At 36.9% G+C, this 13,454-nt stretch overlaps 1 protein-coding gene across 2 annotated transcripts in view; it reads right to left on the bottom strand.

Moving 5' to 3' along the window:
* The window catches only part of ADAM17 (ADAM metallopeptidase domain 17), a 59,146-nt gene that overhangs the window by 35,522 nt on the left and 10,170 nt on the right, over window positions 1-13,454 (bottom strand). For both annotated transcript variants that reach the window (XM_004436455.3, XM_087437179.1), the window contains exons 2-4: window positions 12,946-13,078; window positions 7,196-7,326; window positions 6,290-6,378 (exon numbers count right to left, since the gene is read on the bottom strand). In XM_004436455.3, the coding sequence (XP_004436512.1) occupies window positions 6,290-6,378; window positions 7,196-7,326; window positions 12,946-13,078 (353 nt within the window). The remainder of the gene's footprint in view (window positions 1-6,289; window positions 6,379-7,195; window positions 7,327-12,945; window positions 13,079-13,454) is intronic.

The following is a 13,454-nucleotide window of genomic DNA, read 5'->3' as shown; positions in this document are numbered from 1 at the left end:
CATTCTGGCACCTCCTCAAAAGGTTATAATTAGAGTTACCATATGACCCAGAAAGTCTGCTTCTAATATATATCCAAGAGAAATGAAAATACATGCTCAATCAAAAACTTGTTCACAAACATTCATAGCAGCATTATTCATAATAATTAGCCAAAAATAGAAACAACCCAAATGTCCACCCGATGAATGAATAAGCAAAATGTGGTATATCCATACAATGGAATATTATTTGGCAATAAAAAGAAATGAAGTACTGACACATGCTACAACATGGATGAACCTTAAAAACATTCTAAGTGAAAAAAGCCAGTCACAAAAGACCACATATTGTGTGATTCCATTTATATGAATGACCAAGCAAATCTAAAGAGACAAAAAGGCAAATCTAAAGAGAGATATAGTAGATCAGTGGTTTCCTAGGGCTAGGGGAACTGGGGAACGGGTGGCTGCTCAAGGGTACGGGGTTTCTGTTGGGGGTGATGAAAATGTGCTCAAACTGATTGTGGTGATGACTGCATAACTCTCTGAATAGACTAAAAACCACTAATTGTACACTTTAAATGGATGAATTGTATAGTATGTGAATTATATCTCAATGAAGCTGTTACATATATATACACATTGAGTAAACTAGTGATAATACTATCTTGAAGATAATGTATACATATATATATATCTTCTTTCATAATCCATGTACAAGGCAGACTTAAGAAACAATGGTTAACCCACACATCTATGGACAGCTAATCTTTGATAAAGGAGCCAAGAACATGCAATGGAGAAAAGAAAGTGTCTTCAACAAATGGTGTTGGGAAAACTGGACAGCCACATGCAAAAAAATGAAAGTAGACCCTTACCTTACACCATACACAAAAATTAACTTCAAAGGGATTAAAGACTTGAATGTAAGACCTGAAACTATGAAACTTCTAGAAGAAAACATAGGCAGTACACTCTTCGACATCGGTCTTAGCAACATATTTTCAAGCACCATGTCTGACCGGGCAAGAGAAACAACAGAAAAAATAAATGCGACTACATCAAACTAAAAAGCTTCTGCACAGCAAAGGAAACCATCAACAAAACGAAAAGACAACCTAACAATTGGGAGAAGATATTTGCAAACCATACATCTGATAAGGGCTTAATCTCCAAAATATACAAAGAACTCATGCATCTCAACAACAAAAAAACTAACAACCCAATCAAAAAACGGGCAAAAGACCTGAACAGACTTTTCTCCAAAGAAGATATACAGATGGCCAAGAGACACATGAAAAGATGTTCAAAATCATTAACTATCAGGGAAATGCAAATCAAAACTACAATGAGATATCACCTCACGCCCGTCAGAATGGCTATAATTAACAAAACAGGAAACATGTGTTGGAGAGGATGTGGAGAGAAGGGAACTCTCATACACTGCTGGTGGGAGTGCAAACTGGTGCATCCACTATGGAAAACAGTATGGAGATTCCTCAAAAAATCAAGGATAGAACTACCATATATGATCCAGCTATTCCACTGCTGGGTATCTATCCAAAGAACTTGAAAACATCAATGCATAAAGATACATGCACCCCTGTGTTCATTGCAGCGTTATTCACAATAGCCAAGACTTGGAAGCAACCTAAGTGCCCATCAAGGGACGAATGGATAAAGAAGATGTGGTATATATACACAATGGAATACTACTCAGCCATAAGAAACGATGAAATCCAGCCATTTGTGACAACATGGATGGACATTGAGGGTATAATGCAAAGTGAAAAAGTCAGAGGGAGAAGGTCAAATACCGTATGATTTCCTTCATTAAGTAGTAGATAATAACAACAATAAACAAGCACATAGAGACAGAGATTGGATTGGTGGTTACCAGAGGGGAAGGGGGGAGGGAGGAGGGTGAAAGGGATAATTCGGCACATGTGTGTGGTGATGGGTTGTAATTAGTATTTGGGTGGTGAACATGATGTAATCTATGCAGAAATAGAAGTATAATGATGTACACCTGAAATTTATACAATGTTATAAACCAATGTTACTGCAATAAACAAAAAATTTAAAAAAAAAAAAGAAACAATGGTTACAAAACCTCAGGGCTAGCAGAGACCTCAAAAAGTTAACTAACCAACTCCTCGGCTACGGGGACCTTTACTTGGCCTACAAATAGGAAAAGAGAAAATTTTTTCCTTTTGGATCCAACATTTTTAAATTCATATTAATAGTTTCCTAATATAGCCAGTCTGGCATAGAAAAAGATCCCAAGGCTTTGGGATCAGATATACCTGGGTTCAAACCTCAGCTGTATTCACCTATGTGCCTTGGATAAGTACTTATCTGAGCATAACTTTCCTCATTGGGTAAACTAGTGATAATACTATCTTGAAGATAATGTAAGATACTGAATCCAGCTATATATTAAGATTTCAAAATAAAGGTAGTTACTATTACTAATAATAACAGCAAATCCTATCATCATCATCATTAAGTTGCTGGAAAAAATCATCTGATGAGTAACTAAATGAGACAAGAACGTTGACTGGATCCTAAATTGGAAAAGAAAAAACCTATGAAGGAGATTTTGAGGATGACTGTAGATTTTGACTGCATCAATTATTAGATAATACTGAATTATTTTCATTTTCTCAGGTGTGTTAATTTTATTGTGGCTATATAGAAGAACGCCTTTATTCTTAGGAGATGTGCACTGGAGCATTTAGGGGTGAAGACTCATGATGTCTGAGACTTATTTTCAACTGATTCAGGAAAAAAAAAAGAGCAATAAAGCAAACATGGCATTGTGTTAGCAGTTAATGAAGGGTTATAGGGTGTTCTTCAATCTTTCTATAGATTTGAACATTTTCAAAGCAAAAAGTTGGGGAGAAAAAAATCATCTCATGATTCAAGTTTATCCTAAACTTATTTCTATAAATAGCAAGCGATGATGATAAAATCTGTGATAGCTTACAATGTTTAATAGTGAAGTGTTAAAAATAAGATACACACATTTTCCTGTTCACACATGTCTAAGATTTTAGCGCAGATGAACAATGATTTTTATCTCAAGGTAAGTGCAAGTAAGGATTATACAATAAAAAATATAAAAATCACCATTCTAAGTAATAAACCACTTTTTCAATTAAAAAAATTATTAATAATCATGCAAAAGTCCTTCAATAAACCTGATGAGTTTACTTTTAAGTAAACATCTCACAGTGAAATATTAATTATAGCCATTTTTGTACTTAGTGAAACAAGGAGGTATGGATGAAAACAGAATTCTTAATTCTCCCAAAGGAAGTTATTTGGAAAAGTGAGGAATCTGAACAAATGTAACTTGGATTTTTTGCTGAGGAAGATTAGCCCTGGGCTAACATCTGTGCCCATCTTCTTCTACTTTATATGGGATGCCACCACAGCACGGCTTGACAAGCGACGCGTCGGTGTGCACCCGGGATCCGAACCTGCAAACCCCAGGCCTCCGCAGTGAAGCACGCGCACTTAACCACTACGCCACTGGGCCGGCCCCTCGCTATTTTTTTTAATGTATTTTTTTACCCCCAGAGGAAGATCTGCCCTGAGCTAACATCTGTTGCCAATCTTCCTCTTTTTGCTTGAGGAAGATTTGCCCTGAGCTAACATCTGTGCCAATCTTCCTCTATTTTGTAAGTGGGTCGCCGCCACAGCATGGCCTCTGATGACTAGTATAGGTCTGCGCTCGGGAACCAAACCCAGGCCGCTGAAGTGGAGCACATCGAACTTAACCACTAGGCCATGGCACCAGCCCCTAAATGCACATATTTTGAATTAAGAATTAACGGATTATTCTAAGGAAATAAGCAGACACATGCACTGTGGCAGAAACAATATTGTCCATTCCCTACACTGGCTTCCCTTCCTAAGCACCAGAGAAGATGACCTTTCCCAGCGTCCTTTGCAGGTAGGTCAGAGACAACTGTTCTAGAACATGGGTGGAAGTGATGTAGGCCACTGCCAGGCCTGGCCCTTAAAAAGCAAAAAACCCTGTGGATTTTCTAGTTCTGTTTCCCTTCTGTGGCAACCTCAGAGGACAAGTGTCCAGATGTCAAAGCTACAAGGTAGAGGAGGACCACCCAACCCACATCAACCTTGATGAGAGTGAGCAATGACCCTCTGTTGTGTGCAGCTATTGAGTTGTGGGAGCAGCTGAGGCGAAAACTTGCCACAGCCTAGACAGAGTTAGCTCCCTGCGGTTTCCTAGACTATTCACCATTACCAAGACTATCCTAACTATAAACTGTTTTTTTTTTTTTTGTGAGGAAGATCAGCCCTGAGCTAACATCCATGCCAATCCTCCTCTTTTTGCTGAGGAAGACCTGCCCTGAGCTAACATCTACTGGCAATCCTCCTCCTTTTTTTTTCCCTTTTTCTCCCCAAAGTCCCAGTAGATAGTTGTATGTCATAGTTGTACATCCTCCTAGTTGCTGTATGTGGGACGCCGCCTCAGCATGGCCAGAGCAGTGTGTCGGTGCGCGCCCAGGATCCGAACCCAGGCTGCCAGTAGTGGAGCACGCACACCTAACAACTAAGCCACGGGGCCAGCCCCAAGACTATCTTAACTAAATGCATGCACCAAAAGGTGTACCCATAGCTGTTCACTACAGCATTTTTTATTTTGAAAATTAGAAACAAAACAATTGAGTACCAATGGAGGACTGCCTAAATAAATGGTACAATGTGTCAATGAACCAACACAGTATTTATTAAAAATCCCTAATTTACATATTAATTTATTAACATGGAAAAAATGTTCATAATTATATTGTTCAATGAAAAATGCAAGAAGACAAACTGTACATATTGTATGGTCCTAATTTTATAGAAAAAAAACAGTCGTATAACTACTTATTAGTGTATATATGCATAGAAAAAATTTGGAAGGATAGTCATCAAAATGTTAATAGTAGTTATATCTCCCAGTAGTGAGATTTCAAGTAATCTTTCTATTTTCTGATTTTTCCAGAGACAAGTGTTTTTATAAAATAAAGACACCTTTTCTTTGTTTGTTTGTTTTTGTTTTTTGCTTGGTTTGTTTTTGGTGAGGAAGATTGGCTCTGAGCTAACATCTGTTGCTGATCTTCCTCTATTTTGTATGTGGGACACCGCCACAGCATGGCTTGATGTGCGGTGAGTAGGTCCGCACCTGGGATCCAAACCCGCAGACTCCAGGCCTCAGCCGCCAAAGCCAAGCACATGAACTTAACCACTATGCCACTGGGCTAGCCCCTAAAATAAAGGTACTTCTAAAAAAATGAATTGATTGAAAGAATAAACAAATTTAAGACTTGACTTATTTGCCTATTCTAGAGTGACTGCTCATTTACTTCGTGCTAATTTTCAGACTCTTTCTGGTATGCCAGACTCCCCCAAAACACTGACATTAGATAGTCTAAACATTAACAGACCAAACACACTGCAAGGCCAGTGACAAACATTTCCTTTTCACAATGATAGACAGACAAATGACTAATGGCCATGCAGTTTGGATGTTATTAAAATTTATAGTATTTATAGCACCAACATCCTGTCTTACTCCTAATCAGCACTCAAATATACTTGAAACTTTCATTCTGATCAAGCTTAATTACAGTTTTCCCAGAGGTGTTCCGTTTTGGCAATATTACCACTACCCAGAGTATTCTCATTTTCCTAGAAACACTTCAATCCACAACTCTGTAGCAAATGTTTTGTTGTCTGGACTAGTATCTGACACATGGCTATGTATCTCACACAAATGTGGCTAGTTTGGTCGTTTTCTAATGTTAGTACTTCAAGGCGAGAGTGGCGAGAGCCTGAGTTTCCTACAGTTTCTCTTTTAACTTCTTAGACTATGAACTATGACCTTTTATTGATCTTGCATTTCCAGAACACCTAGGAGGAAAAAGGAGAAACAGAGAAATAAGACTTCACCTTCATCTTTGAGAACATCTACACTTTCAGTAGGATTATTCGAGAAAGAATAAAGGAAAAATGAGGCAGAAGGGAAAGAAAGTTTTTTCTTCCTATTATCCACCCCACATGTCACTTTCAATTATGGTGCTTAGAAATATAGGGTGCATCTTATCACAGCTTCTTAGATACAAAAATTATCTTCTTTTTTTAAAAAAAAATCTACTTTCCTGGTAAAAACTTTAAATACAAGAAGAAAAGAAGTATAATGAAAGACCTTTGTCTTCTTAAAAGAACTGAGAAACAATTTTTTAAAAATCAGAGATATATGCTCATGAAAAAAATTCACATGTAAATTTACCTCTATATTATACTCTGCCCCATCTGTGTTGATTCTTATTGTAATATCATCATCTCCTATGTGGGCTAGAACCCTCGAGTCAGGCTCACCTTAAGAGAAAAAAAAATATTCATTATTAAAAAATACTTAGATCAAAAAATAAACTATGCACTAGTATCAATAAAAATCAACCAAGCCCTTCATCAGAGTGGAATCTGTGTAGGTACTGTAGAGATCTACAACCAAGAAACACAGGCCCCAGAAAACAGCTAGATGTTCTCACTCCTAAGGAGTAGCCTCAACTCCAGTCATTTGAAACCCATCTCTTTCCCTCAAACCACTTATGAGAATTACCCAGTGTGTGTTATAGAACAAAACAAAGTGTAGATTTTCTTCTGGAATAACTTTACCCACTTTTGGGTAAGAAAGAACTAAGAGGGGGCAGAAAGCATGATTTGGAGTATACAGGTCTTGAACTACACTACTTGGGGATTTTAATGCCATTTCTTTTCTCTTATCGCAGAAAAAGTTCCAGAAGCAAACTCAATTGCTTATTTGATATATTTTCTTAAATAAATACATAACATGAACATAAAACCAATTATTTTATCTCCTAGCTTCCCTGTTTAACATCTCATAAGGGAAGCCTACAATCCTTCCCTGGAGACAAGAGAAGGTTAAATTCTTATCACTTGAAAGGAAATTCATTTTAATCATCAAAATAGCCAGTTACTATGACATGCTAGATAATACCCATTTCCTCCTGTTTGAATGTTTCTGCTTCCAAACTTACACAGCTCTGATAAAACAGACAAAGAATAGCACTTCTCTGACACCCCTTCCTCCCTTGGCCCTAAACATAGGCAATCAAGTTAGATCTGGACACCCAACACCCCAGACACCAGGGCAACCCAGCACGGTACTCACCAACCACGTGTCCCCTGAAGAAGTCCTGCCACTTGACGGCGTACTCGCTTTCATCTTTACCATCTACCACCATGACTTTGAAATTCTGGGAAAAGCGTTCAGTACTTGATGTCAGGTATAATTTAAAATGCCTAAGGAAAGAATGCATCCATATTTTACTCTAAGCACATAAAATAGAAGCCTAATTTTCATTTAATTAAACTTTCTTAAAGAAGTTGACAGAATGGGGCTGGCCCCGTGGCTTAGCGGTTAAGTGCGTGCGCTCCGCTGCCGGCGGCCCGGGTTCGGATCCCGGGTGCGCACCGAGGCACCACTCCTCCAGCCATGCTGAGGCCGCGTCCCACATACAGCAACTAGAAGGATGTGCAGCTAAGACAGACAACTATGTACTGGGGCTTTGGGGGAAAAATAAATAAATAAAATCTTTAAAAAAAAAAAAGAAGTTGACAGAAGAGTTGACATTAATAAAACACTATGCAAATTATAACTACTGTTTTACTAGGTACGTAGAGCATAATATCTCCTGTAAAGACAAACCGACTAATTTCTTTAGTTGTAAGACCTTGGCAGACCAAAAGAAACTAGAACTGGGGGAAAAAAGATTCAAAGACAAGAAAACACACACATCTGGATAGTGTAAGGCCTGCTTGTCTTAAAAATTTATTAAAAACTGGTATTATTAGGGGGCCGGCCCCGTGGCGTAGCGGTTAAGCGTGCACGCTCTGCTGCTGGAGGCCCTGGTTCAGATCCCGGGCATGCACCGACGAACCACTTGTCAGGCTATGCTGTGGCGGCGTCCCACATAAAGTGGAGGAAGATGGGCACGGATGTTAGCTCAGGGCCAGTCTCCCTTGGCAAAAAAAAAAAAGAGGAGGACTGGCATGGATGTTAGCTCAGGGCTGATCTTCCTCCAAAAAAAAAACTGGTATTATTAGATACCATTTACTGAACACCTACTCAGTGCTAGATGCTCTGTATATGTTATCTCCACTTTCTACAGTAAAAATTGAGGCTTGGAGGCTAATCAACATACTCAAGGTTACACAGCTAGTAAATGGTGAAACTGGAAATTGAACTTGGTTTATTTCAAAAGCCTGTACTATGCCTCTAGCAATGAACCTGGTTTTAGTCCTGTGCAAAATTAATATATGCTACTTTCTACATTTAAAAGCATTCATGCTTTTCTTCTCCTTCTAAAGAGAACTTATCTTGAAAAAAATTAATCCACAATTACCATGAGGAAAATAAATATAAGGTATCCAACAGAGACATTAAAATACACACTCTAGTTCTTTAGTTGGCTTAATATTCTTTTGTTTTCTACAAGTTTCAGTCCTCACATAAAAAGTAGGCATGGTGAACAAGAATTTTTCAATTATTATTTACAGAGCCCTTCCAATGTGCCCACGAACACCAGAGATAAAGAAAGGTATGTGTTTCATCTCAGCTACAGGAACAAATTTTTTCAGCTGTGGTGTTGAAAATATGAAATGTTACCTCCCCACGGGTTTGCATAAGTGTAAACTGCCAGAAAGAATCTAGACTAGGACTGTCTCCATGGCAACAAATATTTTTAACTTTTTGAGCATAACAAGGTAATTTTAGTTTCCTTGTGGTTTTTTAATGGTCATATGAAAAAGACAATAGAACATTATTTCAGAAAACCTTGGAACATTTTCTCCTGCTATCCTAAAACATGCCTTCCCACACATTCCCAGTTATGATGTTCCTCCCATCAGTTATGCGGAGAACTCTGGGGGGGGAAAGCATCTCTATTATAAATGCTTTATTATTTAGTTTTAGACCTCTCTAGGAGTCTCAATATTACTTTTACTTAATGTTCTTTCCAGAAAAAAAAATCACTGGAATTGCACTCTTTGTTTTCTACACTAATCTGCTCTTTTGTAAAGATAAAGACAAAGTGATGGTAAAATCCCTGTTTTTTGAGTTTCCAATCTTCACTTTTGAGCTATAAAACCTCCAACAGGGTATCAGTCAGAATTTATAGTTTAATTTACCCTCCCAAAATTATGTGAAGTCATGTACTTACAGATTTCTTTTAACATGTTCATTTACCTTCCTGACTTCTGATTTAAGGATTTACAGTACTACAAACTGGTATTAATCCATCTGAATTAATATTACTTTCATATCTATTTCTTGTATATATTGCAAAATGATCACAATAAGTCTAATTAACATCTGTCACCATATATAGTTACAAAATTTTTTTTCTTGTAATAAGAACTTTTAAGATCCACTCTTAGCAACTTTCAAGTACACAATACAATATTATTAACTATAGTCATCATGCTGTACATTACATACCCATGACATATTTATTTTATAACTGGAAGTTTGTACCTCGTATCTATTTTTAATGATCCATTTAGCTGGGTATATATCACTTTCAAATCTTTATCAGTTCTAGCCCCCTCCTAAAACTTTGAGATATTTCACTTTTAAGAGGAACAAATATCTTTTTTTAAAAAATCATAACATTACCAAAAAAGTATCTTTTTTGTAACTTTTATCTGTAACTTTTTCATTACTTTAAAATAACAGTATTTCTTGATTTATGAAAAAGAGGAAATGTAACTTCTAGACAAATTTCAAAGTTTTTTTTTTCATAAAATTACTTTTAACTCATCATACATGTTTCCATGCTTTTTCAACTGCTAACAGTCACATCCAAATTTAATTTTATGATCTTGGTTTAAATTACTTTGCCTTCCACTACTATCTAAAAACACAAAATCTAATCATTTACCATGACCATGAAGTCACATGCGGCTTCACCTAGGTTAAGTTCAGCCCTATACAAACTGATCATTTCAGGTATCCCAATTTTTTTTTTTTTAAAGATTTTATTTATTGCCCCCAAAGCCCCAGTAGATAGTTGTATGTCATAGCTGCACACCCTTCTAGTTGCTGTATGTGGGACTCGGCCCCAGGATGGACAGAGAAGTGGTGCCTCAACGCGCACCCGGGATCCGAACCCGGGCCGCCAGCATCGCAGCATGCGCACTTAACCACCAAGCCACAGGGCCGGCCCCTCAGGTATCCCAATTTTTTTTCTTTAAGTTCAATAACATAGTAGAACATAAAGGAAAGGTATATATGGGCTTTGGAGTCGGACAACCCTTGCTCAAATCATGCCTCCATCACTTACTCGCTGTTTGATCTTGGCCTTACCCTCTGAACCTAAGTGTCTTCATCTACAAGTGGAAATAATACCACCCACTAACTGAATGGTTCTCAGGGTTAAATGAAATAAACTATTCTAATGTACCTGGTACAAAGTTCTCATACTGTTAGATACATTTCCCATAAACATTTAAGATGGAAATTCTGTAAAATAAATTACAAATTTCTCTGCTTTTTTACACAGAGAGAAGATAATAAGCAGATTTTGTTTAACATTTTCTTAATGAATCAATGTGATCTATGAAACATGAAAGAGAAGTATGTAAGGTTATGGCAGTATCTGCCCCTATAGCAAGGAGTCTATAAGCCACCTCAAATCTACCTTTAAAAGAAACCCAGAAAGCCAAATTTCAAGTTCTTATCATTTTATAGTTTTCCCCTCTCTTCCTTTGGTCCTACTCATTTCTTGCTACTATATCTACTCCTTCACCAAACTCCCCATCAGTGTAGGAGAAATAACACAAATTTTGGAGTCAGACTTGTGTTTAAATCCTTTAACTTCCATTTACTAGCTAAGTGACTTGGGGCAAGCTACCTAACCTCTCTGAGCCTCAATGTTTTTTGGTGTTTTTTTGTTTGGTCTTCAAATAAGGAATAATAAAAAGTATGCAAGGCCAGCCCGGTGGCATAGCCGTTAAGTGCGCATGCTCTGCTGCGGCGGACTGGGGTTTGCAGATTCGGATCCCAGGCGCACACCGATGCACTGTTTGTTACGCCATGCTGTGGCGGCATCCCACATAAAGTAAAGGAAGATGGGCACGAATGTTAGCCCAGGGCCAATCTTCCTCAGCAAAAAGAGGAGGATTGGCAACGGATGTTAGCTCAGGGTTAATCTTCCTCACACACACACACAAAAAGGTATGCATAGTACGGTGAGAATTAGAGATAATATATGCAAAGTGCCTAAGTAAAGTACACAGTAAATTACACAAAATAAGCATCTGATAAACTATAGCTATTATCACCACTGTGCTCAAATTTGCTATAGATTTGGAAACTAGATAACCAATATTGCAATATTTTGACAGAAAATCTAACAGAAAGAAATTATTCAAAAATAATCTAAGGATGATAGCAATAACTAGGAAAAATAAAAATAGATATAGTAAGAAATATTTGCATAAAATATCACTAACACATGTGATAAATATACTAAGTGCTACTACAATTCAATAACCAAAAGGATAACCCCACAGAAAAATGGTAAAAGGAGATGAAAAGGCAGACAGAAAAATAAAACAAATGACTTACAAATACATGAAAAGATGCTCAATTTCACACAAAATGAAAATCAAAACAACTATGAGATACCATTCCCTTTCAGAGGGACAAAAGTTAAAGGCTGATAAAACCTAGTAATGACCAGGGTAACAGGAAACAGGTAAACTCACATACTGCTGATAGAAGAATAAATTGGCCTAACATCTTTAGGAGGAAACACAGTAATACCAATAAACATTTATAATATGTATATCCTTGACCCACCCTCCTTTCAGGAATCTATCCTATAAAAATACCTAGACAAGGTATATATACAAAGATATTCACTGGAGCATTGCTTGTTATAGGAAAAAAAAATCACTTTGGTTAAACAATATCCATCTACAGGGTGCTCGTCAATAAACTGTTACAATTCCATGCAATAGGAATATTTATGCAGCTGTTAAAAATGAGGTAAATCTATGTTATCTATATCACCTACACATACACAGATCTATATGCAAAAAATCATGCATTAAAATCTTTTGGATGTTTATACAGGAATCCTCTCTGGGTCTGGAAAGAGCGACTGAGTTAGGAAGAAGTGAAAACTTCACACACCCCCTGTAGCTTGTTTTTTAAACCAGGTGCATACATTACTTTTATTTTTAAAAATACTTGTTGGAGAAGGCCTCTCCTACGAATAAAGAATAATTCAGCTCATTTATATTCTCCCTGTGTTTGTTTTTTGATATTAGTTAAGTTCCCTAAAAAGACTAGAAAGAGGCCTGCAATTACCTAACAGATTTACATCTGCAAAACATAAGAGATATTAAAATTATTGCCCAAATAGACCACATCTATCAATTTATACTATGACACAAGAGGAATTCAATGTAGAAAGAGCACTGAATTCTAGACCCAGCTCACCACTAGGCTGTGGGGTCTTGAACAAATCCTTTATCTCTAAACCTCAGTGTCTTCATATACAAAATAAAGGCAGTATTTAGTATACGTTTGATGGTTCTAAGGCAGCACAAAAAACTTAAGGTTTTTTAAGGTTTATAATTATTCAATTAATTAAAATTCTTTGTTAGAATTCCATAAACATATTACCATCATTAACACCTTTGGAATACCCATTTACTTTTTTTAATATTCATCAGTATAAATTTCAGAATAAGCAATACATTATATAAGAATCATGACAGACTGTAATTATATCAATTACAAATCCTTAAAATGTAACTTCCTAAGACTTCAGTAAACACCCTTATTTTTCTGCTTTTGCCAAACCAAGTCCCCCAATGCCCCAACATTTTTCTATGAATAATTCAAATTACCTTTTCAAGGCTGAAAAAGTCAGTAGTGTTTCTAAATGTGTTGAGGCCTGCAGATCCCTTTTTCTTACGGAGTGCTGTTGGATATTGGATAAAGAGAGGATGTCGTAGTCTGAGAGCAAAGAATCAAGCTTTTCTGAAATAAAGGTAAAAAGGTTATTAACAACTAAACCTACTAATCAATTGATATATCATTAAAATGAGAGTCAGATGACAAACTCTTCCTGATATAACACATTATGAAGTGCCCAGCAGCACCTATGAAGTATTCTTACCAAAAACAAAAAAAAAAACACAAACTAACCTGACTCTAATCAAGATCGAACTTCCAGTTTTTAAAAAAACATCAAGGGATTAGATGTTGTCAAATTAAATAACAACCTTAGGAACCAATCAGCCACACCTAGAATGTTAGAATTCCTGCAGAACAAATGACCCAATTTCTTGAGGAAATAAATGGCATGGCAAAGAAAGGAGGGGCAGAGACATAACAGACAAGAATACAGCAGGCA

The sequence above is a fragment of the Ceratotherium simum genome, chromosome 11, assembly GCF_057802395.1.
Source record: "Ceratotherium simum simum isolate JZ-2026a chromosome 11, ASM5780239v1, whole genome shotgun sequence".
Classification (NCBI taxonomy): Eukaryota; Metazoa; Chordata; class Mammalia; order Perissodactyla; family Rhinocerotidae; genus Ceratotherium; species Ceratotherium simum.
Note: the sequence above shows the minus strand (reverse complement) of the source record. Positions and strands in the feature narration are given on the sequence as shown.